The sequence below is a fragment of the Callithrix jacchus genome, chromosome 5 (assembly GCF_049354715.1).
Source record: "Callithrix jacchus isolate 240 chromosome 5, calJac240_pri, whole genome shotgun sequence".
NCBI lineage: Eukaryota > Metazoa > Chordata > Mammalia > Primates > Cebidae > Callithrix > Callithrix jacchus.
Window position 1 is genome coordinate 41033332 of NC_133506.1, and position 27905 is coordinate 41061236.

General features: G+C 47.1%; 1 protein-coding gene and 1 pseudogene across 1 annotated transcript; both read left to right on the forward strand.

Moving 5' to 3' along the window:
• Positions 1 to 13: 13 nt before the first annotated feature.
• DNTTIP1 (deoxynucleotidyltransferase terminal interacting protein 1) lies at positions 14 to 18328 on the forward strand. Its single transcript, XM_035298712.3, has 13 exons — positions 14 to 186; positions 768 to 838; positions 2031 to 2127; positions 4746 to 4844; positions 8838 to 8906; positions 9169 to 9225; positions 9790 to 9848; positions 11406 to 11451; positions 13775 to 13833; positions 13936 to 13996; positions 16713 to 16784; positions 17784 to 17839; positions 17953 to 18328. The coding sequence occupies exons 1-13, from the start codon at positions 82 to 84 to the stop codon at positions 18089 to 18091; spliced, it is 990 nt and encodes a 329-aa protein (XP_035154603.1). The 5' UTR covers positions 14 to 81; the 3' UTR covers positions 18092 to 18328.
• Positions 18329 to 19532: 1204 nt separating this feature from the next.
• LOC100393667 (ubiquitin-conjugating enzyme E2 C) lies at positions 19533 to 23677 on the forward strand (annotated as a pseudogene).
• The last annotated feature ends 4228 nt before the right edge of the window (positions 23678 to 27905 follow it).

Sequence of the window (27905 nt, forward strand, 5' to 3'; positions counted from 1 at the left end):
AGCAGCGCGCTTCAGTGACGTCACGGAGCCACCTTCTGGCCGGTGGCACAGTCGAGCGAAGTAGTAGGGGCCGGGGGCGCCATGGGAGCCACTGGCGACGCCGAGCAGCCGCGGGGACCCAGCGGGACCGAGCGAGGCGGCTTGGAGCTGGGGGATGCGGGCGGAGCGGGGCAGCTGGTTCTCACGGTGAGGGCGCCCCGGGGGAGGCCTGGGCTCGGGCAGGGCAGGGCCTCGGGTTTCCTGGGACCCTGGCCCGCGGGCGAGAGAATGCGGCGGCTGGAGCTGCAGAGGGGTTGGCGTTTTCGCAGCCCGACGACCTGGATTCAAATTCTGGTGCCGCCCGCCTAGCTAGGTGATGTGGGCCGATTCTGTCAACCCCTTGAGCCTTAGGATCCTCTTCTATAAAATGGAGATGGTTAGTACCTGTCTCATAAAGTTGTGGGATGGGAAAATAAAGGCGGATACAGCGCCCAGTACATCACCTGGCACAGAGTTGACCCACGGTATACACTGCTTCCCTTCTTCCTGCCGTGCCAGAAAGGCGGGGTAGGGACTTTTAAGGCAGGAAACTTCCTTTGTTCCTCTTTTCTGGCGCGCAAAGCGGAGGCCTTCCAACTGTTATCCTCCCCCGCTACCCCAAGGTGGGAGAGATGGTGTCGAATCTGAGAAACAGGGATGTCTAGATTTAACTTCATACCCACCCTCCACTTCCACCCCATCCCAATGTCACCAACCGCAGTGATATTTATTCACTTGGTCCCCCACAGAACCCTTGGAACATAATGATAAAGCACCGGCAGGTGCAGCGGAGAGGCCGCCGCTCACAGATGACGACAAGGTAAGGCTGGCCCTGCATGGGACTTATATCCCAGCCACTGGCTTACATGGCAGCTTTGGGATCCCCAGTGCACAAGGCTATGGAGATCTACAGCCGGTAAAAAAAACACAGGACTGGGAAAGAGGAGACTCCGATTCTGTAACTCTGTGTGATTTTGAGCTAGTCAATTCACTTCCTTCTCTGAACTCATGTACAAAATGGGAAAGGGTGCAAGACATGGGTTGTAGAGTAAACAATACCTAAGATCCCTCATATTCACCGGCTCTGTGGTTGAGGACTCTAAAGAGATCAGATAGCATGGAGTTTAAGAGCACAGGCTCTGGAGTCAGACAACTGTGTTCTTGTGCAGACTCTGATGAGCCCCTATTTTCTCAACTGTAAGAGTGATTAATAGTATCTTCCTCAGAAAAGGGAGAGAGCACAAGATGGACCTTTGGGATGCTGGTAGTGGTGAAATGGATGTTCACTGTAATTACTCATTAAAGTGTATAGACTTTTCTGTATTATATTTCATAAAAACACTTTGATGGCCGGGCTCAGTGGCTCACGCCTGTAATCCTAGCACTTTAGGAGGCAGAGGCGGATGAATCACCGTAGGTCAGGAGTTCAAGACCAGCTTGATCAACATGGTGAAAAACCCCCTCTCTACTAAAAATACAAAAATTAGCCAGGCGTGGTGGCACACGCCTGTAATCCCAGCTGCTCAGGAGGCTGAGGCAGGAGAATTGCTTGAACCCAGGAGGCAAACGTTGCAGTGAGCCAAAAACCACTGCACTCCAGCCTGGGTGACAGGGTGAAACTCCATCTCAAAAAAAAAAAAAGAAAACACTTTGAAAATAATACCCACGGCTGAGCACAGTAGCTCACACCTGTTATCCCAGCACTTTGGGAGGCCAAAGTGGGTGGATCAGGAGATCAGGAGTTCGAGACCAGCCTCCTGACCAACATGGTGAAACTCCATCTCTTTAAAAAAAAAAAAAAGAAAGAAAGAAAATACCCACTTCATAGAGTTATTATGAGAATGAAATAAAGTCATGCCTCTGTGATTTGCACAAAATCAGAGCATGTAGCTAGTTTTCAATAAAAGCTGTCTAGTATTGTCAAAGGATTCTATGTCCAAAATTGACTGGGCAGGCTGGGAAAGAATATGTTTGGGACATGCTCCCTCACCCTGTCTCCCTCCTGAATGCAGTTTCACAGATCCTGCCATCTCCATGGATCTGCTTCGTGCTGTCTTGCAGCCTAGCATCAATGAGGAGATCCAGACTGTCTTCAACAAGTACATGAAGGTGAGGGACACAGGATAAAAGAATAACAAGGGAGGCCGGGCACACTGGCTCATGCCTGTAATCCTAGCGCCTTGGGAGGCTAAGGCAGGCAGATCACATGAGGTTAGGAGCTCAGCTTGACCAACATGGAGAAACCCTGTCTCTACTAAAATATGAAATTAGCTGGGTGTGGTGGCATATGGCTGTAATCCCAGCTACTCGGGAGGCTGCGGCAGGAGAATTGCTTGAACCTGGGAGGTGGAAATTGCAGTGAGCTGAGATTGTGCCATTGCACTCCAGCCTGGGCAACAAGAACAAAATTCCGTCTCAAAAGAAAAAAAAAGAAGTATTTATTGAGCCACTACCATACTACCAGGCACTATTCCAAGCACTGGGGATGTAGCAATAAACAAACAGTTACTCTCTGTAAACAGTGACAAGGTAAGGATGACCCTACATGGGACTTATATCCCAGCCACTGGCATGCATAGCAGCTTTGGGATCCCCAGTGCACAAGGTAACAGTAGAAAGAATAGAGGACTGGTAAAGAGGAGACTCTGAGCTTCAAGTGATCATCCCACCTCAGCCTCCCAAGTATCTGGGATTATAAGTGTGCACACCACACCTGGTTAATTTTTTTGTATTTTTAGTAGAGACAGGGTTTCACCATGTTGGCCAGGCTGGTCTCAAACTCCTGACCTAAAGTGATCCTCCTTCCTCAGCCTCCCAAAGTGCTGGAATTACAGGCATGAGCCACTGCGCCTGGTCTACTGTCAAGTATTTTGGTCGTGTCTCTAAGTCAGTATATAATAGTTCACCCCAATTCCTTTGTAATATTGGCAAAGTAGTCTATTTGATGGACTGGCTTCCATAAGCTACCCCCTAGAATATTCAGAATGTTTTGTTTTTCTCGATGACAAATAATACTACAATGAACACTCTGAATGTACATCTTTATTTACTTGTGAGGGTATTGCTGTGGGATAAATTCCCGGAAATGGAATTGGTGGGTATATGCAAAAACCTATCTTTCTGTCAATAAAATTGCTCTCTAGAAAAGTTATACCAGCCAGGTGCAGTGGCTCACGCCTGTAATCCCAGCACTTGGGGAGGCCGAGGCAGGCGGATCATGCAGTCAGGAGATAAGACCAGTCTGGCCAACATGGTAAAACCCCATCTCTCCTAAAAATACAAAAATGAGCTGGGTATGGTAGCCCATACCTGTAATCCCAGCTGCTCAGGAGGCTGAGGCACAAGAATCACTTGAAGCCAGGAGGCAGAGGTTGCAGTGAGGCGAGATTGCACCATGATCTGATTTCATTCTCGAATCCTGAGATGGCTTATACTTACCATATGTCCATTACACTGCCCACCTCACAGGCTGGTTGTAAAGTACCTAAACTATTTTAACTGGCTTTCAGTTAGTTGATATTGAACACCAGTATTCATCTCCAATTTTTAGGTTTTCGTTTTAAATTAAACTCATCTGATCATTTACTTTGGCCTGAAGTTTTAAGACCTTCCTCTTAAAACTCCTGAAGTTTCTAATCCAGTCCATTAGCATTCTTCTCCTTGGTTTGATGTTAACAACAGAGGCATTTAACCTTGCTAAATATGAAATGGCAGTACATTCCCATAATTGTCTCTCACAACAGAAGTGCTGGGTTTAGGTTCCAGAATTTTCCTATACCCCAGAGAGAACTGACACTTTTTCTAGGCATTACTTAACTAGACATCTTTTAGAGATGACTATTTGTACGAGTACATTTCCAGGTGCCTCATAGCTGTGTTTGGGACCTCATCACCTTACCTTCTCATGTATTCAGGCTCAAACTCTCCTGCTTACCCAGCAGAGAAACTTTCTTCCTTCCCTTTTCACAGCCAACTGGGGTTGCAGGCCTCCTGGTGCCTTTGTCAGGTCTCACTCCTCTCCATCCTATAGATGTTAATTTCAGACTGGGCAGTCAGAATTCAGTTAGGACTTTCTGCTCTCTTAATATCATCTGGCCTACCCTGGCCTATTCACTTCAGACACAGGCATTCTTTTTTTCTTCTACAGAAATATATGTAAATTATAAAAAGCAAAAGGATATAGATAATCCAAGAGAAGAAAACAGTCACCTACAATACCCCCTCTGTTACATCAGTATATAGCTCTAGGATTCTTTTGTCTCTGTGTTTGCTTGTGCTATATTACATTAAAAGACTCACATTAACTAAGCTATTCTACAGCCTCCTTTCTTCACTTTGAGGTATATCATGAATATCTTTACATGTCAAAACTATATTCTCTTATATCATCTTTATTGTGATTTTTAATATTTGCATAGCATTTCATGGTGTGGATATGCCATCATTTATTTAAGCTAATTTAGACATTTAGGTTATTCTTTGATTTTTGCACTGTTTACACATTAATCTTTTGCGCCCCTCCATGATTATATCCTTAAGAGGGGGAATAAAGGGAGGAGGAAGAGCCTAAAATGTGAATCTAAATCTGACCAAGTCCAAAGCCTTGCTCATAATCACTTTTTTCTTCTGTATGAGGCTAGGATAAAAGCTTACCTTATATTCCTTTTCCTTTAGGTCAATGTGTATTAACAGGGCTTCTGACCTTGTCCTCTGTTGTACTGCCCTAGTTCTTCCAGAAGGCAGCACTCAACGTGCGAGACAATGTTGGAGAAGAGGTGGATGCAGAGCAGCTGATCCAGGAGGCCTGTCGGAGCTGCCTGGAGCAGGTGAGACCAAGGGGGTCAAGAGATGCAGGCACAAGGTTTAGCTCTTGAGCCTCTGACAAGAAATGTGATTTTAGGCCAGGCGTGGTGGCTTACACATGTAATCCCAGCACTTTGGAAGGTCAAGGTTGGCAGATCACTCGAGACCAGCTTGGGCAACATGGGGAAAGCCCATCTCTACAAAAAATATGAAAATTAGCTGGGCGCGGTGGTGCACGCCTGTAATCCTAGCTACTTGGGACACTGAGGTACTTGAATCCCTTGAACCCGGGAGGCAGAGGTTGCAGTGAGCCAACATGCCACTACTATACTCCAGCCTGGGTGACAGTGCAAGACTCTGTCTTAAAAAATAAAAATAAAAAAAAGAAGACTGGCCTGCGATGGCTCACACCTGTAATCCCAGCACTTTGGGAGGCCTAGGTGGGTGGATCACCTGAGGTTGGGAGTTCAAGACCAGCCTGACCAACATGGAGAAACCCTGTCTCTACTAAAAATACAAAATTAGCCAGGTGTGGTGGCACATGCCTATAATCCCAGCTACTCCTGAAGCAGGAGAATCGCTTGAACCCAGGAGGCAGAGGTTGCAGTAAGCTGAGATCGCACCATTGCACTCCAGCCTGGGCAACAAGAGTGAAACTTCAAAAAAAAAGAAATGTGATCTTATCGTCAGTGGTATTTTGGGGAATGCCCAACAAGCCACATATCTAGATAGGCTTGAGGCTGTTGCTGACAAACAAGGGAAGGGAAGTAGCTACTATATGTCAGGTACCAGGGTAAATGCATTAGTTTTTTTATGTCTCAGAAGAAACCATGTACAGCAGATATCTTTTAATTCCTATTTTATAGATGAAGAAATTGTGGCTTAGCAAACTCATAGAAGATAAGAGTACAATGGCAGTAGCTGGAGGGGAGAATAGGAGGATAATCAGAGGGTACAAACTTTTAATTATAAGATGAACAAGTTATGGGCAGTTTTTTCTACATGGTGACCACATATCTCTTGTTTGAAATTTGCTGAGACCATAGATATTAAGTGTCCATACACACAAAATGGTAGCAGTGGATGTGTTGATTGATTTCAATGTGGTAATCATTTCACTGTGTATATGTATGTCAGTTCATCACATTGTACACCTTCAATATATACCATTTCTGTTTATCAATTATACCTCAATAAAGCTAGAAAAACTTTTAAAAGGCAAGCAAAAAAAAGAAATGGCTTAAGACACACAGTAATTAGAATAGCTAAGATCTGTCTCATCTCATCTCTGCAAGTACTTGGTGGATTGAGTCATCACGGCCCTGTTTGGTATCATGGGGACGAGCACCGTGCTGCCTCCCTGCCTCTCTGGTGTGGTCAGGAGGTATGACATCAGGTCTATAAATGACTGCTCCCAAGAGAGTAGAGAACCAGTTTACATGTGTCAGCTGCTGTTATTAATAGAAATTGTTAGTGTCACCCTTTTATAGGGAGACATCAGGAAAGGTCGCCAATAGTCACTGGCTCACTTTCTCTCCTCCCATTCATTCTGTTCACTTTGTTTTCACTTCAGTCCCCACTACTTCACTGCAACCCCTCTTGTTGGGGTCACTAGTAACCTCCCATGTTGTCCCTACTGTGGTCCCTAACTGTCCTTAACTTAGCTTCACGGTGTCATTTGTCACAGTGGATCGTTTCGTGTTTCTTAGAACACTCCTCTGTTTGCTCTAACTTTATCGCCTACTCTTCTCCGTTGCCCCGCCCCCCCGCAACCTCTGACTGTTGGTGCCTTCCCAAGTTCAATCCTTAAACCCTTTCTCTTTCGTGGTTCACTGTTTTCATAGGTGTTTTCATCTAGTCCTGTGGCTTTGAAGCCAATTCGGCTGCTCATAATTGACACATTTATATCTCAGTCCAGAGCTATATTCACTGTTACCCAGTTCCAATCATCTTCTCACAGCAGCCAGACTGATCTCTGTAAAGATGAATTAGATCATGTCACTCCACCTTTTTTTTTTTTTTTAATGGAGTTTTGCTCTGTAGCCCAGGCTGGAGTCCAATGGCAGGATCTTGGCTCACTGCAACCTCTGCCTCCCAAGTTCAAGTGCTTCTCTTGCCTCAGCCTCCCAAGTAGCTGAGATTATAGGCATGCGCCACCATGCCCAGCTAATTTTGTGTTTTTACTAGAGACAGGGTTTCTCCATGTTGGTCAGGCTGGTCTCAAACTCCTGACCTCAGCCTTCCAAAGTGCTGGGATTACAGGGATGAGCCATCGTGCCCGGCCATCACTCCCCTTTTTAAAACTCTTCAATGACTTTCTTGTTTTAGGCAGAATAAAGTCCTAATGCCTTACCATGACCCACAGAGCCCTACCTGGATCGGCTTCTGCCTGCTTCTTTAACTTCATTTCATCTCACCTCCCTTTTATTGACTCTACTGTAGCTGTTCTGAACTCCTTTCTGGTCCTCTAAACAAGCTCAGGCCATTTCGCTTGCTGTTCTTAGTACCTGGAGTAATCTACCCTTAACTCTATATAGCTGGCTCCTTCTTCAGATCTTAGTTTAAATATCAGAGAGGTCTTCTCCTTGCACTCCTACCTCTGCTAAAATCTTGAGCTTTAAGGACTAATCTTGTTCACCACTGTATTCCCAGCCTTGGAATATGGCTCTTAGTATATGCACTGAGTTTGCTGAATTATTGACTAAATGAATGAACAGATGATAAATGAGCAAACTTCCTGCTCTAATAGAACTTACAGCCTAGTTAACAGACAGGTATGAATTAGATTACCGCACAAATGTATGTACAGTTACACATTGAGACTTCTTCACTCTGAAAAGGGACAAAGTTTGGAGAACTTTGAATCCAATTATGAATTAGCAGCTGTGAGCCATCCAAGCATAGACATGGTGCAGACTATTTGGTATGTGAGTCTAGAGCTCAGACGATAAGCTTTTGTCTACAGCTGAAGACTTTAAAAATTATGGACTCATGGTTTATAGATATTAATTGAAGCTGTGGGAATTTCTAAATGAGAGCAAATAGAATATGTAGTGAGAGGCGATGGGGGAAAAGAACAAGACTGAGGAGGAAAAGCCAGCAAAGAAGGCTAAGAAAGACTGGCCAGAGAAGTAGGAGGAACTCAAGGAAGTGTGTAGAAAAGAGTGTTTCCAGAAGGGGGAGCCCTCAGCGCAGTCAAATGCCACTGGCAGAGATCAGATGAACCCAATTCTCCACCTGCCTGCAAGGCCCCTGCTCATGCACCATCTCCCCTCTGCCCATTCCATCTTGTTCTTCCTCAAATGAGCGAGGTGTTCGCACCTTCAGTCTTCCACACTCCTCCCTGCTGCTGAAACGCTTTACAGCCTCCTTCACACCTCAACTCAGAGGCCCATCTTCTGAGCAAGCCTTCCCTGGCTACTCCCTCAAAGTAGCCCTCCCACTCTGGTGTTTCTCTGTCACATCTGTCTGGGTTTTTTTCTTTTTTTCTCACAGCATCTATCATGATCCACAATTACCATGTTTGTTTCTGTGCTTATTATGCAGGTCACCCACAGAATATAAGCTCCACAAGTGCTTGTCCTAGTTACTGCTGTGTTCACAGCACTTAGGTCCTATGTACTCAATATTTATTAAAAGAAAGACAGCAGGCCAGGCACAGAGGCTCACGCCTGTAATCCCAACACTTTGGGAGGCCAAGGCGAGTAGATCAGAAGGTCAGAAGTTTGAAACCAGCCTGGCCAACATGGTAAAACCCCACCTCTACTAAAAATGCCAAAAAAAAAAAAAAAAAAATAGCCGGGCATGGTGGCATGCCCGTAATCCCAAGCTACTGAGGAGGCTGAGATAGGAGAAGTGCTTGAACCCAGGAGGCAGAGGTTGCAGTGAGCCACTACTGCACTCCAGCCTGGGCAACAGAGTGAGACTTTGTCTCCAAATAAAAAAAGAGGGAAGTAGATAGGGTATGCTTACCCACAGAAACAGTAACTGGTAACACTTGCTCTCTTTCCCTTCAGGCTAAACTACTGTTTTCAGATGGAGAAAAAGTAGTACCCAGATTGACCCATGAGCTTCCAGGAATAAAGGTCAGAGTCACTGTGTTCTGGGGTATTGGAGGGAGAGGTCCTTCAGGCTAGGAAGCAAGTGAAATATGTGGGTCCAGGGAGGTCTCAGGTACCTTCCATTTGTAGGACCAGGTCCAAACAGCATCATTCTAGATGGGCTTCTGTGGCCTGGGTCAGAGCAGGGCTGGAGGGCTGTAGTCCAGGACTCTGTCTTCTGCAACTCCAGCAGACCTGCAGCTCCCAGACACTGGCCTTCTGCTAACTCCCTTCCGTTTTCTTTTAGCGTGGCCGGCAGGCAGAAGAAGAATGTGCCCATCGAGGAAGCCCCCTTCCTAAAAAGGTAAACCATTTTCTTGTTTTATTTTCTAGCTGAAAAGGGCTCTTCAGGCCAGGCGTGGTGGCTCATGCCTATAATCCCAACACTTTGGGAGACCAAACTGGGGAGGATCACTTGAGCCCAGGAGTTTTGAGACCCATCTTGGTGACATAGTGAGGCCCTGTCTCTACAACAAAAAAATAAATTAGCCAGTCATTCTGGCACATGCCTGTTGTCCTAGCTACATAAGAGGCTGCGGTGGGAGGATCACTGAGCCCAGGAGTTCAAGGCTGCAGTGAGATATGATCATCCCGCTGCACTCCAGGCTGAGTGACAGAGGACCCTGTCTCTCAAAAAAGGCTCTTTACCAATAAGAGAAAAAAATGGCTCTTCACTCCACAAAGTACTAGACTTCCTCAAAGCCTTTTTGAGCCTTCCTGGGCATGAGAGGTAGTTTTTCTCCCTGTCCCTGTCAAATATCATTTGATCTCTTTGGAAAACCATCTCTACCAAGTGACCCCGGACCTGCCCACAAGGTATGGGGAGTAACCCCAGGGGCAGGCCTCTGACAGCTGTTCTTTGTGGCAGAGGAAAGGACGGCCTCCTGGACACACCCTGTCAAGCGACCGAGCAGCTGCCGGCGTGGTGTGAGTAGGGACCAACAGTGTGGTGAGACCCTAAGGGAGCAGATGGAGAGAGGGGTACTGAAGGAAAAGAGGCCAGGGTTCTGTGCCTGGTAAAATCAGATCCATCCGCTTAAGTCATCATGGAGGGAGGGTACCCTGGTTTGAGGGGTGAGGAAGGAGGGTAGTGAGGAGGAAATTGTTTTATCCCCTGAACAGTCTGGCCCAGCTTGATTGAACACCAGAGGTTTGTCATTGTTAGCATGTATTGAATGCTTATGACTGGTCTAAATACCTTACATACTTTACCTTTTAATCTTTATAGCCACCCTCTAAAGAATATATCATTAATTTTTCAGATAAAGAACAGACTCAGAGGCCAGGCACGATGGCTCATGCCTATAATCCCAGCACTTTGGGAGGCCAAGGCGGGTAGATCACGAGGTCAGGTGCTCAAGACCAGCCTGGCCAAGATGGTGAAACCCCCTCTCTACTAAAAATACAAAAATCAGCTGGGTGTGGTGGCAGGCACCTGTAATCCCAGCTACTTAGGAGGCTGAGGCAGAGAATTGCTTGAACCCGGGCGGCAGAGGTTGCAGTGAGCCGAGATTGTGCCCTTGCACTTCAGCCTAGGCGACAGAGTGAGACTCCATCTCAAAAAAAAAAAAAAAAGAACAGACTCAGAGAATTACTTGCCTGATGTCATATAGTTATTGCCTCCAAAATGGTCATTTTCAAATGTATGTATACATTTTTTTAGAACAGTTTTAGGTTCACAGCAAAATTGAAAGGAAGATACAGACATATCCCATATACTCCCTGCCCCTACACATGCACAGCCTCCCCCATTATCAACACCAGGCACCTGAGTGGTACATTTGATGAAGCTGCTTTGACTCATCTTGATCCTCAGGGTGCACAGTTTCCATGAGGGCTCACTCTTCGTGTTACACATGAACGTAGACAAATGCATAGTGATGTGCGTCCACCATTCTGATATCACACAGAGCACTTTCAGGGCCCTGAAAATCCTCCATGCTCTACCTGTTCATCCCTCCTTCCCCCTCAACCCACCCTTCAGCCCCACTTTCTAAAAAAATTTTGAAGCAGCAGAATCTTTTTCAAACAGAACTTTTCATGGAAGCCCAATATATAAATCAAATCAAGCCACACTGGTCTGGTTCAGGGGCTTGGGGTTCTTTTGAAACCACTGGCTTAGTAGATGGGATAGTATTCACTGTCATACCTTAGACGTGTCTCCTACATGAAGCAGTTTTATTTCTCACAAATACAAGATAGGTAGGGCAGTTACTGCTCTTGTCTCTTTTGACAGATGAGAAAACTGCCACTCATAGGTTCTTAGAGTTGCTCATGCAACTGTGTAAGAGCAGAGCTAGTGCTAGAATAGCTTCCAGTCCAGTGCTTTTTTCCCTTTGCTCCTCCTCTAACGTGTCACCACGAAGGAGGATGCCCAGGGCTAAAGTGAGAGTATGTGAGGAACTCCTACCATCACCAGCAAGCCTGAATTCAGTCCTAGGTCTCACCTTGGAGAATTCACCTTTATTCTTTCCTTCCAAGCAGATGGAAACCAAAATCCTGTGAACCAATTCGCCGGGAAGGTCCTAAGGTATGATTATGTGAGCATGGCGGTGACCACTATCCCAGGAAATAGTCCCACTATCTCTGGGACCCACCACGACGGAAAGGGGCAGAGGGCAAAGGATGCATGCACACCATTCCAGAGCCATCTTCCCCTCTCCACCTCCAGCCACACTGACTCAGAGAGGATCCTATGTAGGAACTGGTGTTAGAGCCAAAACAAAGAGAGGCCTTGAATCTTTGCTGAAGCCTGCTCCTTGTAAGAGCTAGTGGTCACTAACACTTACTCAGTACTTAGTATGTATCAGCCAGTGTCCTAAATCTTTTGTGTAGACTCTCTCATTTAATCTTTGTAAAAAACTTAGGAGATCAATTCTGTGAACCATTCTATAAATGAGGAGTTTCCTTTTCTGCCAACTTCCCCGTGGTCAAAAATTATTTTATTCAGTTGTCTTATACACTTACTGTACTTGAGACTTGCCCAGAGTCACATAACTTGTAGGTGACTGAGCCAAGTCTCAAACCCAAGACCCACTGACACCAGATTCTGTGCTTCTAACCATTAGCCTCTGTTGCCTCCAGAGCAGTTGTTTGCAAACTGTTGTAGCAGTGAGATCCTTTCTTAAATAAAATCATCAATGGAACTCCAGTAATGTTGATACAGCATCCCTGTCCTCGTTGAGGCTGTGTCCAGTAGCTGCTGTCCACCTCTTGTCTTCTGGCCCTCTCTGCTTTCACACTGGTAATCATGCCTTTCCTCTAAAACCCTATTCGCTTAGAATAATGATCCTGCATTCCCCTGAATCTTTCTGTTCGTCTCTAAACATCCCTTCTTTCTCATGAGTTCTTCCTCAGCAGTGGTTTACATAAATGGATGCTCCCCAGACTTCTCTCCTTGGCCCACTGCTCCATCTAAAGTAACTCTCTGGATGATCTAAATCATGTACTCTTATGGTTTCAGGGACCACCATGTTCTAAAACTCCCATACCTCTTTGTCCATCCCATGCCTCTCTTTCTGCTTTAAAACTTGTATATCCTACTATGTACTTGACCACTCTGCTGGAGGCTCCATAGGCATTTCAGACTCAGCGTATCCAAACATGAAATCAGAATCTTTCCTGACAGCCCTTCTTTATGTTACTTATTTTAATCGTCTTTGCCTCCTCCTTTTTCTCACCTCCCAACATCCACTCAAGTCCTGGACAATTCTTCCTCTTAAACATACTGCAGTTCCTATTTCCTTCTCTTCATCCTTACTTCTGCCCTAGCTCAGGCATTAGCAGCTTTCCAACTGCTTTACCACTGCGGCCTCTCAACTGTTCTCCCTGCCTGTCATCTTGCCCCTTCAAATCCATTATCTACATTGCTAGAAGACTAAACTATCTCTTTTTTTTTTTTTTTTGAGACGGAGTTTTGCTCTTGTTACCCAGGCTGGAGTGCAATGGCACGATCTCAGCTGACCGCAACCTCCGCCTCCTGGGTTCAGGCAATTCTCCTGCCTCAGCCTCCTGAGTAGCTGGGATTATAGGCACGCACCACCATGCCCAGCTAATTTTTTGTATTTTTAGTAGAGACATGGTTTCACCATGTTGACCAGGATGGTCTCAATCTCTTGACCTCGTGATCCACCCACCTCGGCCTCCCAAAGTGCTGGGATTACAGGCTTGAGCCACCGCGCCTGGCCAGCAACTAAGCTATCTTTAAAGTAAATCTGACTCTCACTCCCTATTTAGAGGCCTTCAGTAATTCCCCAATGCCTACAGAAGAAATAAAATGCAGTCCCCTGAACATAATCTCATAGGACCTCCAGCTCCTCTGGGTTTTCCTCTCCAGCCCCATCAATTGCCACTCCCTAATTTGTACTGTTAGCAACAGAGAGTTACTAGTAGTTTCTCCAGCATGCCAAGCCGACTCTCACCTGTCCTTGCACATGCTGCCCCCTGTCTGGAATTGCCTTGTTCCTCACCCCCTTTACCCCAACTTGTGCTCACCCTTTCAGAATTAACTTGGGAAATACCTCTCTAAGGAAGCCTTCCTGGCTGCACCCTCCCCTTGGCAGCCCTCAGACTCTCCACTCACCTGTGTCATTGCCTCATCGCATCATGGTATAATTATCTGTACATATGTCTGTGGCGCCCTAGAAAATGGAGACTGTATCTTATTCATCTCTTTATTCCCAGTATCTAGCACAGACAGGGCCTAGCATATTGTGAGTACTCAGTGTTTGGAGTACACTGTTGATTGAATAATAGATAAGGGTAAGCATGAGAAAAGGGCAGGGGGAGGAGTGTTTCTGTCCTGCCCACTAGTTTAAACTTCACCCTCACCAGCTTCTCTGTTTTTTCCATAGTGGGACCCAGCTCGCCTGAATGAATCTACCACCTTTGTATTGGGATCTCGAGCCAACAAGTAAGTTTAAGAGCTTTGGCACTGGTAAAGGAAACAGCTCTGGAGTTCACTAGTAGGAACTGCACTTTCTAGAATCTTTACCACTTGGCTTTTACTTTTCAGGGCCCTGGGGATGGGGGGCACCAGAGGGAGAATCTACATCAAGCACCCACACCTCTTTAAGGTAGGTGAGGGCTGGGGGGAAAGCAGGCCATGGATTGGGAGTAGTTTGGGAACTCCACACGGTACAGAGAAGCTTAGAACAAACACTGATCTGGGAGTCATGACATCCGGGTTCTAGCTGCACCTCTGCCATTCACTTACCTTTCATGATTTACTCAGCACCTCTGTGCCTCAGTAATAACAGCTCCTTTCCCTGCATGTTTATTGTACGCCAAACACAGTTTTAAATACCACACTTACATTATCTTAAAAAATAAGTACTGCCATCCTTATTTCACCAATTCAAAACAATCAGAGGTTGAGAAAGGCTGAGTGACTTGCCCACAGTTATTCAGCTAGAAGTGGTGAGTCAGGATTCAAACTCAGGTCTGTCTTCACCAAAGCCTGAGCTCTTAACCACTACTATATTTGGCTGTCTGTAAAACAGAGTTTGGAGCAAGGCAGGGTCCTGTGCCTTTTCAAAGAGGGGACTCCTGAGAGCAGCTATGTTTTGATCCACACTGTTTGAGGGAATAATAAAGGAAATCATAAACTCACTTGCCCTCTTAGATGATTTTATATTTTATTGGTTCACAACAGCATCAAAATAGATTAGGAAAATCGTGGTACATGTGTGTTCCACACATGGTTTTTGCACCTCTACATAAAGCTTGGCACCCCTTGCCAGAACTCCACAGCCCCTGTGGGATCCCAGAACCACGGCTTTCTCTACCACATTCTCTGCAAGTTTTCAAGTTCTTTGAAAGGCTTACCTGTTCAGTCTTCTCCAGTCTGAGATCCTTGCATCTCAACACTTAAAGTTTGCCCAGTGGCTCCTTCTTTGTTTCCCTCTCTTGATGTCGTCATTCTTGCTATTCCCTTTACCTGGGTGGCATCCTCTCCCACCCTTATCTGGCTGACTATTCTTTAAGATCTACCTCCTCCAAGAGCTTTCTTTGTATCATCCCCAAAATCAATATGCTCTTGGACCTACTTTGAATTCCCATTTCAGCATGCTTAAAAATATGGCTTCAGGCTTCATTCCATTACTGGCTGCATGAACTTGAACAAATGGCTTCACATTTCTTTTTCCTTTTTTTAACTAGCTCAAGTCTGGGAATTGATCCACATTTCTGAGTCTGTTTTTGTTCTTTATAAGATGGGAACAGTGATAGACCAAGGTTAACTAACAGAGTGTAGTAAAGCACTTAGCATTATGCCTGGCACATAGCAAGGGCTCAATAAATGTTGATTATTATTAGCATAATTTCCCAACTCTGAAATCCACCATTTGTAATAAACTCCCAACTCATACTCTCATTACCAGTGGTTATTACCTCTCATTTTAATCTTTCCAGTCCAATAACTGGAAAGAAAATGGTTTTTTTTGTTTCACTTTACAATTCTCTCTGTTTTTTTTTTTTTTAATGGGACAGAGTCTCCCTCTGTTGCCCAGGCTGGAGTGCTGTGATGTGATGTCAGCTGATTGCAACCTCCCGTCTCCCAGGTTCAAGCAGTTCTTCTGCCTCAGCCTCCCAAGTAGCTGGGATTACAGGGATGTGCCACCACGCCCACCTAATTTTTATATTTTTAGTAGAGACGGGTTTTCACCATATTGGCCAGGCTGATCTCGAACTTCCAACTTCAAATGATCAACATCCTTGGCCTCCCAAAGTGCTGGGATTACAGACATGAGCCACTGCTCCTGGCCCAACTTTATAATTCTCTACTAGTGATTATAAGTATCTTTTCAGTCATTTAGAATCTATGTGTATTTCTTCTGTAAGCTGCCTGTTATATCTTTGGCCCATTTTTCTGTCCTTCAGAAGACATTATTCAAATATTTTTCATTTTTAAACTTTTTGATTATAGAAATAATATATAAACCCATTTCTGTTGTAAAAAGATTCAGACAATACACAGGAGGTAATAGAGACCAATACCCAGTTTCTCAGCCAGGTGCAAAGAAACCCAGCCTAGAAGCCAGAATTTCAGGCTTATTTGGGCCGAACATGTTGGCTCGTGCCTGTAATCCCAACACTTTGGGAGGCTGAGGCGGGTGGATCACTTGAGGCCAGGAGTTCCAAACCAGCCTGGCCAACATGGCGAAACCCCATCTCTACTAAAAATACAAAAATCAGCCAGGTGTGGTAGCACATGCCTGTAATCCCAGCCGCTCAGGAGGCTAAGGCAGAAGAATAGCTTGAACCCAGGAAGTGGAGATTGCAGTGAGCTGCGATAGTGCCACTGCACTCCAGCCTGGACAACAGAGTGAGACTGTGTTTTAATAAATAAACAAACAAACCTTATTTGTAACTCCAAAACTGGGTTCTTAACCATGATGCTATTCTGCATCTGACAGTACCTGAGGTGTCCTAATTCTTGTTTTATTATTGTCACCATAATAATCACAGACATTATAAGGCACCTCAGATAACTTTTTAAAAGAGGAAACTATCAAATAATAGTTATCAGTCCCACCAGTTGCTAGGGTGCTTTGTTTTGACAGAGGGACTGGGGACTGGGAGTATACTAAGTCTCTGGGAATTGGGTCCATGATCTGCCCTCTGGGCTTGGCTCGGCTTGCTCTGAAGATATTAATGAACCCTCTACAGCCACCATGCTAGGAGACAAGGACTTTTGGTAAGGACTGCTCAAAGGGCAAGAGTATGCTCTAGGACCAAATGAGAAGAACCCCTTACCTGAGGCTAATACTTCTACAACTTCATCCCTTACAGTATGCAGCTGACCCCCAGGACAAGCACTGGCTGGCTGAGCAGCATCACATGCGGGCAACAGGGGGCAAGATGGTAAGCATTATTCACATGTGCCATTGCCAGGGACCCACCCCACCTGGGAACCAGGATTCTGGATGTGGGTGACAGCTTACCTCCAAATCTGACTCCCAAAGCCTGACCAATGTGAGAAGAGAGACTTTTAAGGCCCATTTCTTCATGCTGAAGAGCACATTGTAATCCTCAGGTTCCCTTCCCTGTTCCTGGGTCTCCCTTTGCCCCTTCACCCTTTCACCTTGTTCTCCATGTTGGTCACGCTGGTCTTGAACTCCCAACTTCAGGTGATCCTCCCACCGTAGCCTCCCAAAGTGCTGGGATTGCAGGCATGAGCCACCACACCCAGCCCCACAGAAGGCTTTCTAATGTGACAAACATCTCTTCTTATATGTTAATGTTCACAAAAGGGCCCTCACCCACTGTAGATCGAGGCATTGTGACAAAGCATTTCTATAGGCCTCAGTACAATACAGGCCAATTACTAGACAGCAGGGCAGTTATCATGTTTTCCATTTTGCTACAAAGTTCTAAACCAAGTTATCTTTGTCCTCAGAGGGAACATATGGTTTCCTCTTCCTGATTTCCTGTTTCCATGTATATTTTGCTGACATTCTTTGCCGTTTTGTCATCACCAACCTTGGGTCCTTTTATACATTTGATCATAACCAAAAGGTGGAGGAGCAATGGTGGGTCCCTTTTTTTTCTTTATTTTTATTTTTTTAATTTTTTCACCACACCATTCAAGAGAGAAATGGGTCCTTTTCTAAAAGAGGAGGCTATAAATAAGTCACTATTCCCTATTCTCCCACCCATAAAGCATCTACTTTAGTAAAAGATTGTCTCAAGGAGCCATTCCCATCTATCCCCACTTACTCTTCCTTACTAAATTGCAAACCACATCCCCCTCTTCCACCTAGTAAGTAGCAGGCCTTACATTAAGCAGATGTGTAATGAAGTGTTACTGAGTTGGAATGAAATTAGTCAGGCAGTGACCACTCTCCCTTGCTTCTGCCCCAGGCCTACCTCCTCATTGAGGAGGACATCCGGGACCTTGCTGCCAGTGATGACTACAGGTAAAACCAGTGGGCCTCTTGCCCCTTCTCCCCCTGCCTCAAAGTATCCCCTAGGATGAGGCAGGACCTACATCCTCACTTCCCCCAACTTCCTTCTTCATTGTCTGTTCCAGAGGATGCCTGGACCTGAAGCTAGAAGAATTGAAATCCTTTGTCCTACCCTCCTGGATGGTGGAGAAGATGAGAAAATATATGGAGACACTACGGACAGAGAATGAGCATCGTGCTGTTGAAGCACCACCACAGACCTGAGGCCAGGGCCCCAGGCCACATACACTTGGCAACCCTCCTTCAAAGCCCTCTTTCCTCACACGGCTGAGGCCACCACTGGGACTGCTCCTAGATGGATCTCAGTGGCATTAAGCTGTGCCTGAGCAAGTTTGTAGTGACTCACTGCACAGCACCCCCAGACTGGCATGTGGTTCTTTCTTTGTAAAGTTATTGGGATAAGGAGCAATTAAACAGTTTGTAATAAACACAGATGGTGAACCTGCTGTTCCCTCTGTCTTGCGGAAACTGACAGAACATCAAGGGCTCTAGAAGTGGGTGTAGGAAAAAAGGATAAGATAACCTCACCCATAACAGTATAGACCCAGGCTTGATGAAACCAAGCAGGGAGTACCATGTATCTTGCACCTCTTTCCTGTCCCGGTTTGTAGTTTCTTTACCCAGCTAATGTAAGGACATGGCAGAATGTGATGGCTAATCCTGTGGGGTTTGATGACAGACCATATGAAAAATAGAGCTGGGTTTTATTGCTCCCATTTTACGGGTTAAGATACTAAGGAATCTGCCCCAAGGTCACACAATACCCGTTGGAGAGGTAGGACATACAGGATATGAACCTGTGTTACTGAGGTTTTTGTTTGTTTGGAGACAAGAGTCTTGCTCTGTCGCCCAGGCTAGAGTGAAGCCTCTGCCTCAAGTGATTCTCCCGCCTCAGCCTTGCCAGTAGCTAGGACTAGAGGCTTGTGCCACCTCACCAGCCTATTCTTTTTTTATGTTGCCCAGGCTCGTCTTGAACTCCTGGGTTCAAGCGATCCTCCTTCCTGGGCCTTCCAAAGTGTTGGGATTACAGGCATGAGCCACTGCGCCCAGCCTGAATCAGTGTTGTCTTTTCTTTTTCTGTCAAATGCAGAGATGTATGAACCTCCGTTTTCTAATAGGGAGCCTGCTGCTCTGGCCATCAGCCTCTAGATTTTCCCCTCGCTGGGATTTTCAGATACTCAGGACCCAGCAAAGGTAAACAGGCGATTATACAGTGGGGAGGAGCAGAGGTTTCCAGTTTGGGGGAAGGGTACCAGTGTGGCAAGATTGGAGGCACTCCTTTCCCGAGGTAGATGGGATCAAGGCTGGGCGTGCTGGATGTTCCCAGGCGGAGTAAGGCTTGTAGCCTTAAGGAGAGTTCATCCCACGTGGACGTTTTCTTGGCCCTTTAATGGTCAGCGTTTTCCAAAGCGTTTCCAATGTGCTACGGATTCGTTAGTTAATGGCAGCCTCGTCTACCAATCGACTGTCAGAAGCGGGATCCTGCCGCCCAATACTGGTGCGCCGGTGGGTAGGTCTAGTAGTGACGCAGCGACAGAGCGCTCCGGCGCGTCCCATTGGCTGGATCAAACCCAAGCGAGCCACTGATTGGCCGATGCCCACAGAGGGTTACAATTCAAACGCAGGCGGGCGGGCCCGCAGCCCTGCAGTTGCCGTCGTGTTCTCCGAGTCCCTGTCTCTCTGCCAGCGCCGCCCGGATGGCCTCCCAAAACCGCGACCCAGCAGCCACTAGCGTCGCTGCCGCCCGTAAAGGAGCCGAGCCGAGCGGGGGCGCCGCCCGGGGCCCCGTGGGCAAAAGGTGAGTGGTGCGGAGTACCACTCGTCGGGCCTGCCATCCCTAGGCATTGGGACCCAGAGCAAAGATTTCTAGGACCCCCAGCCTCCTTCTGGAGCAAGAGATAGGCGGGTGCAGAACACGCCAGGAACTCGGGGCCTGGCATTCCCCTGGGCATGGGTGCCGAGGGCGGAGACTTCCAGGACTCCCACCTCCTTGCGCGGGTGAGTTTGGGAGATGGGGGACACGACAGGAGCTCAGATCGCTCTTTGAGGTTCTCCCTAAGGAGGATGGAAAGGTAGGAGCGCTGCCTGATTCCTTCCCTGAGTGGGCCTAAATTAAGGCAGCGCAAACACGCTCGTGACTTGGCGGGGACAGGGTAAGGGAGAAGTTGACTGCTCCCCCTGAGAGATTCAGGTGGGGGGAGATGCACCATCTAGAGCCCTGGCCCAACCAGACTCCCAGGTAACCCGCAATGCTCTTTTTGCAGGCTACAGCAGGAGCTGATGACCCTAATGGTGAGTGACTAAGTGCCCGGAACCCCAGCCGACTGATCCACCCTTCCACCCAATTATCAGTAGCCTCCTTTCCTACATCAGCTATTTTGCTAGACATAGGAATAAAAAGACGAATGTAATTTGCTCCCTTCTGGGAAGAAGTTCATACACCCCACCTGCACCGTTTCTTCCTCCCAATTCCATCCCCCTACATGAAGTTATCTCTAAAGCACTTGCCTGAAGTCATTCAAGACCCTGCCTGTCGAGTGCGTGCCTACTTCCCGGCCCCAACCAAGTTTACCCACACCCAACTTCCCACCCTTCTTGGTATTTCTAGCCTGTGAATGTGGTAGCTTTACTTTGAATAAGAGTGTGATGAGATTAAGGGGAGACCAGGTGTGGTGGCTCAAGCCTGTCATCCCAACACTTTGGGAGGCCAAGGTGGGCGGATCACTTTAGGTCAGGAGTTTGAGACCAGCCTGGCCAACATTGCAAAATCCCGTCTCTACTAAAAATATAAAAATTAGCCATGTGTGATGATGCATACCTGTAATTCCAGCTACTTGGGAAGTTGCGGCACTAGAATCGCTTGAACCTGGGAGGCGGAGGTTGCAGTGAGCCGAGATGGTGCCACTGTACTCCATTCTCGACGACAGATCAAGTGTGTGTGTGCGCTCGTGCACGTGCGTGTATTTTGGTAGAGATGGGGTAACCCCATTTATATCTGTGTGTGTGTGTGTGTGCGTGTGTGATTAAGGACAAAGGTCTCACCCACCGACCTTTGCTGTGCCCCAAAGTGTACTCCACACTCCAGCAAATGTATTTCCTCCCCAGATGTCTGGCGATAAAGGGATTTCTGCCTTCCCTGAATCAGACAACCTTTTCAAATGGGTAGGGACCATCCATGGAGCAGCTGGAACAGTAAGTGTAGGGCTGGGTTGGGTGAGTATGGCTTTGCAGAGTCTGGGGAAAGGTGGGAGGTGAGATCCAAGTGGGAGCTCTGCTTAAAGCCTTTGATGGGGCAAGACACACCCCCTGTGATGTTCACATTCTCTGAGTCATGTGGCCTTGTTCTTTTCCCCTGTGCAATAAGAGGGTGGGTTTAAAGCAGGGCTGTTTATAGGTGGCCAGACAGTAAGAAAATGGGCGAAGTGAGGACTTTGGCCAGTAGGAAGGCACAGATCTCCAGAAGGCAGCTTCGCATTGCTGCAGATCAGGTTTAAGATGAGTCAGAAGTCCAAGTCTATGCCAAATATCCAATTTTTACGTATTAGCAACTAATATTCTAATTGAACTAAAGCACAGGATGCCAATTTACAACTCTTAAACTGAAGAATCACTGATGTCTCCACCAGATAAGAGGAAAGATCAGGCCAGGCACAGTGGCTCATGCCTGTAAGCCCAGCACTTTGGGAGACTGAGGCAGGCAGACTGCATAAGCCCAGCAGTTTGAGACCGGCCTGGGCAACATGGTGAAACCCTGTCTCTAAAATTAAAATTTTTAAAATTATTTTAAAGGTAGGGGGGAGCGTCAAAACCAGCTCAACAGTTTGTCTACTGTCCACTCCAAGAGAAACTCAAGACGCCAGGAAGCCCCTTATGTGAGGCCTGGGTTGGGATATAAGGCTACTGCTAGAGCTTACTCTGCGTCTGTCTGTTTCTCCAAATGCCAGGTATATGAAGACCTGAGGTATAAGCTCTCGCTAGAGTTCCCCAGTGGCTACCCTTACAACGCGCCCACGGTGAAGTTCCTCACACCCTGCTACCACCCCAATGTGGACACCCAGGGTAACATATGCCTCGACATCCTGAAGGACAAGTGGTCTGCCCTGTATGATGTCAGGACCATTCTGCTCTCCATCCAGAGCCTGCTAGGAGGTGACTTTAGAGACCACCCTCTTCCCCTCCCATGCAATCTGGGAGTCTGTCAGAACTCCCCAGGGTCAGCGTGTTCTACCTCCTTGACCTTCTCTTTCTCTCTACCCATAGAACCCAACATCGATAGTCCCTTGAACACACATGCTGCTGAGCTCTGGAAAAACCCCACAGGTGAGTCCTCAGTCCTCGAGCACAGAGTGATCCTTCCCCCAACCGTCAAAGGCTCCCTCAAACAAACAGAGCCTGGTGACTTGGTTGGGGGAGGGTGGTGTGTTGGTGGCAGCCCACTTGTGCTTCTGCCCCAGTGTTCCTATTTGCTATAAAATGGCAATTATTTTATAGCAAAATAAAACATTTTGTCTCTAAATAATTTGGGGAAATTATTGGGGAGGCCAAGGCAGGAGGATAGCTTGAGGCCAGGAGTTCGAGGTCACAGTGGACTACGATCGCAACACTACTCTCCAGCCTAGACAACAGAGTGAGACCCTGTCTCAAAAAGGAGGAAGGTGGGATTAACCCAGGTTAAGAGGTTGCTTAGTAGATTGCCTGGTCTATACCCTCCAGTCTCACTGGAAGCAAGCCCTTCCAGAGAGTGGCCTGGGTGCACAGCAGAGGGAGAATGCCAGGCTGGGAAACCCACCCCTCCTCAGACTCCTCCCACCTTTGCATCCCTGGTCAAGCTGCCCTCTTGCTCACCCTAATTAAGTCATCCTGGGCCAGGCACAGTGGCTCATTCCTATAATGCCAGCACTTGGGGAGGCCAAGGCAGGTGGATCACTTGTGGTCAGGAGTTTGAGACCAGCTGGCCAACATGGTGAAACCCCATGTCTACTAAATACAAAAAAATTAACCGGGTGTGGTGGTGGGCACCTGTAGTCCCAGCTACTCAGGAGGCTGAGGCAGGAGAATCACTTGAATCTAGGAAGCAGAGGTTGCAGGGAGCAGGCATCACGCTACTACACTCCAGTTTGGTCAACAGAGTAAGACTGTCTCAGTAGTAATAGTAATTAATAATAGGCCGGGTGCAATGGCTCACGCCTGTAATCCCGGCACTTGGGGGCGCTGAGGCTGGTGGACTGCCTGAGCTCAGGAGTTTGAGACCAGCCTGGGAAACACAGTAAAATCCCATCTCTACTAAAAAATACAAAAAATCAGCCAGGTGTGGTGGTATGCACCTGTAATCCTAGCTACTTGGGAAGCTGAGACAGGAGAATCGCTTGAACCCAGGAGGTGGAGGTTGCAGTGAGCCGAGATCACATCACTGTACTTCAGCCTGAGCAACAGAGCAAGACTCAGTCTCAAAAAGAAAAGAAAAAAAAATTTTAAACAGTAAAAATGAACTCATCCTGTCTCCATCACTCACTGAGACCTGCCTGTTCTCTTCCAGCTTTTAAGAAGTACCTGCAAGAAACCTACTCAAAGCAGGTCACCAGCCAGGAGCCCTGACCCAGGCTGCTCAGCCTGTCCTTGTGTCATCTTTTTTTCATTTTTCCTTAGGTGCTCTGTCCTTTTTGTGATTTCTGTATAGGACTCTGTATCTTGAGCTGTGGTGTTATTTTTGTTTTGTTTTGTCTTTTAAATTAAGCTTCCGTTGAGCCCTTGTGATGTATATTAAATAAATGCATTTTGGTCGTTTTTTTAGACAAGTCATGCCTTGCAGTTACACTAGGGTTGGAGGTACTCAGGGTAGACAGTTCAGACTTAAGGATGTGGAGCCAAGCAGTGGGGTGACAAGGATTTATTCCCTTGTAACTTATTTTATGACTCCGCATCTGTTTCTTCAGCTATAAAATGAGTGTCACAATAATGCCTCTGTCTATGCCATGGTGATGTGTACTGGCAATGCTAGTGGATGTTGGAGCTCCCCCAGCTGTGTTGCAGATGAGGCCAAGCCAGACCTTAGGCTGAAACCCACTCCTGTAGCTGTAGAGGGAACGAGCATGTGTGTTGAGGAGGATCAGCCACCCATGTTCTGCCCTGAAGAAGAATCCTCAGGTCACTCTAAGCAGGTCCAGGGCCTGGGGAGACTGCCAGGAAAAAAGGCCCTTCACTTTGTAGGACTCTCAGGGCTGACCTCTAGTGTCCAGGATTTAGCCCAGGTCCCTGTAGAGCTCCACCTCCAAGGGGGCACATTCACCTCCTGCTGCATATCCACCAGCAAGCCCCCAACCCCTTGGGCTGCCTCTTTCCCCTCGCCTGATGAAGTCTCCAGCCTTTAAACCCATAGGAGGAAACACCCCTGCTGACCAGCTGGGTTCCTGCAAGGAAGGGTAGGTAGGGGGAAGAGTAGGCTGGCATGATAGGGCCCCCTGCCCCCTCCCCCAAACCCCTTCAGGAAGATCTCCAAGGTAGAGGGCATTACCCAGATGTGCTCCAATCTTGCACCCAACTGCTTCAGGTCTGTTAGCTGGTTGCTTGTGCAGGCCTGAGGGGCGGGTATTGCGATGGCAAGTTGGGTCCCTTCATGTCTACAGTTGTGCTCTTAGCTCTCTCCTCAGGCCTTTTAATCTAACGTGCATACAAAAAACACTTGGGATCTTGTCAAATTAAAATCTTTTCAGTAGGTCTGAAATGGAGCCTAAGGCTCGGTCAGTTTATTTTAGTTTCTAAATAGTAGTTTCCAAGTGATGTCATTGCTGTGGTCTGATTGAGAATAAAACTTAGAGCAATGGGCTGGGCGCGGTGGCTCGCACCTGTAATCCCAGCACTTTGGGAGGCCGAGGCAGGCAGATTACCTGAGGCTGAGAGTTCAAGACCAGCCTGATCAACATGGAGAAACCCCGTTTCTACTAAAAATACAAAAATAAACCAGGCATGGTGGTGCATGCCTGTAATCCCAGCTACTCGGGAGGCTGAGGCAAGAGAATCACTTGAACCCAGGAGGCGGAGGTTGCAGTGAGCCAATATTGCGCCATTGCATTCTAGCCTGGGCAACAAGAATGAAACTCTGTCTCAAAAAAACAAAAAAAGTTAGAGCAATAATCTTAGAATTGGTCCTTCCAGCAGCATCAGCATCACCTGGAACTTGTTAGGCAAATTCTTGACCCCAAACTGCCCTCCAGGTTTTGAGGCTCTCCCAAGTTTGAAAATCGTCAGGTTAGCGGATACTGGAGAAAAGCAGAGCTCAGAACCTGGCACTAAATTGGTTAATAAATGCTGGCCGGGGCCAGGTATGGTGGCTCACTGCCTGTAATCCTAGCACTTTGGGAGATGGACGCAGGAGGATTGCTTGAGTTTAGGAGTTCAAGCCCAGCCTGGGCAACACAGTAAGACCCCTTCTCAAACAATAAATTTTAAAAGAAAAATAAATAAATGCTGGCCGGGCATGGTGGTTCACATCACCAGTCCCAACATCTTGGGAGGCCAATGGGGGAAGATCACTTGGGGCTAGGAATTCAAGGTTACAGTAAGCTATGATTGTAGCACTGCACTCCAGCCTAGGCAGCAGGGTAAGACCTTATCTCTAAAAGAAATGTTTCAAATGGTAACTGTGGTGGATGTGTTTTTGTCTGCCATGTGGTCCTTGAGCATGGTGTTTGGCACCCTACATGGCCACATGGCCTACCTTGGCCCAGTCACAGGTCTAAACTGTAGCTCAGATCCAATCAGTGCTCTCTGGAATTAATCACTGGTAAAGTTATTTTATTGATGGGGTTGCTAAAAGAGAAGGGAGTCAGTTTCAGCTGCTGGGGGAGACTGCTGCAGACGGAAGAAAGCCAAGCAGAGACAAATAGCTGGGACTGGGAGAGATGACATTAACTGAGACTCTGGCCTCCAGCTCATGCTTTGGCATCCCAGTTCCATGAACCAACAAATCCGTTTTTGGTTTAAGTCCGTTTGATTTAGATTTCTGGCATTTGCAAGAAGAAGAAGACTAGTCAGAAAGCATTTGAATTTCTGATTATGATTCCCATTATATCGAATTCCTACAAGATAAAGGCCCTCTGCTTGGGGCTGGGGACAAAACGGAAAAGGACACAGCCCTTAAAGAGGCTGGAGTTTAGGGGATAGACAGGCCTATCAACAGCGGAGAGTAAGTGCCATACAGTGACTGAGAGCTCAGACTAAGGCCTGCGCAGTGACTTGCGCCTGTAATCCCAGCACTTTGGGAGGCCAAGGCGGGATCACCTGAGATGAGTTTGAGACCAGCCTGGCCAACATGGTGAAACCCTGTCTCTACTAAAAATACAAAAAAATTGGCCGGGCATGATGCGGGTGCCTGTAATCCCAGCTATTCTGGAGGCTGAGGCAGGAGAATCACTTGAACCTGGGCAGCGGAGACAGTAGTGACCCAAGATCACCCATTGCACCACTCCAGCCTGGGCAACAAGAGCAAGACTCCGTCTCAAAAAAAAAAAAAAAAAAAAAAGAGCTCAGACCAGGGGGGTAGAACTGTTTCAGATCCTGGCTCCACCTTCATGTCCATAAACACATAGGTAGTTACATTTAACCTCTCCAAAAAATGAAGATAATAGTAGTACCTACCTCATAAGACAGTGGAAGGACCTTAGAACAATGCCTGGCACATAATAAGCACTCAGTTAATGGTGCTGAACTCACATGCTATGAAAGTTCATAGGTGGGGCATCTAATAGAATAGGAGGGTTAGGGAAAGGTTTTTGGAGAAGGGAATTGAGCCCTAAGGGAGATACACATTCCTTGGAGAGCAAGAAGTTCAGGAGTATGGTAAGGAGAGGAATACAGAGCTGGGCATGGTGGCTCATGCCTGTAATTCCAGCACTTTGTGAGGCTGAGGAGAGCAGATTACCTGAGGTATGCAGTTCAAGACCACGCTGGCCAACATGGTGAAAACCCAACTCTATTAAAAATAGAAAAAATAGCTGGGCATGCTGGCAGGTTCCTGTAGTCCCACCTACTCAGGAGGCTGAGGCGGGAGAATCTCTTGAACCCAGCAGGCAGAGGTTGCAGTGAGCCAAGATCCTGACACTGTGCTACAGCCTGGGTGACAAGTGTGAAACTCGGCCAGGCGCGGTGGCTCACGCCTATAGTCCCAGCACTTTGGGAGGCTGAGGTGGGTGGATCACAAGGTCAAGAGATCAAGACCATCCTGGTCAACAAGGTGAAACCCCGTCTCTACTAAAAATACAAAAATTAGCTGGGCATGGTGGTGCGCGCCTGTAGTCCCAGCTACTTGGGAGGCTGAGGCAGGAGAATTGCTTGAACCCAGAAGGCGGAGGTGGCAATGAGCCCAGATCGTGCCATTGCACTCCAGTCTGGGTAACAACAGCAAAACTCCGTCTCAAAAAAAAAAAAAGTGTGAAACTCTATCTCAGAAAAAAAAAAGAGAGAGAGAGGACTACAGAATGGGGAAGTCGCATAGATGTCAGGTCATGATGGGCTGGAAGGCCATATTAAGATACTTGGGCTAGCCTGGGTAACAAAGTGAGACCCCATCTCTACAAAAAATAAAATAACCAGGGCTAAGGGGACAGGATCCCTTGCACCTAGGAGTTTGAGGCTGCAGTGAGCTATGATTTTGCCACTGCACTTCAGCCTGTGTGACAGGGAGACTCAGTCTCTGAAAAGAAAAACAAACCTGGGTTTTATCTTGAGGCAACAGCAAGCTAATGAAGCCGTGAGCAGGGCAGCGACATGATCCGATATGTTTTATAAACATCTCCTTGGCTATGGTCTGGGGAGCGAAAGGCAAGGAGATAACTCCTGTTATCAAGAGCTAGGCAAGCAATGGTGCTGACCTGAGTTATACTAATGGGCATGGAGAGGAGGGATGGAGTGACAAGGAGACAGTAGTCGGGGATAGTCAGTAAGCAGAGGTGGAAAAGGAGCACCAGAATTTCTGACTTGGGCCCTCAGGGAACCATCCCTGTGATAGAAAACACAGGAGGCT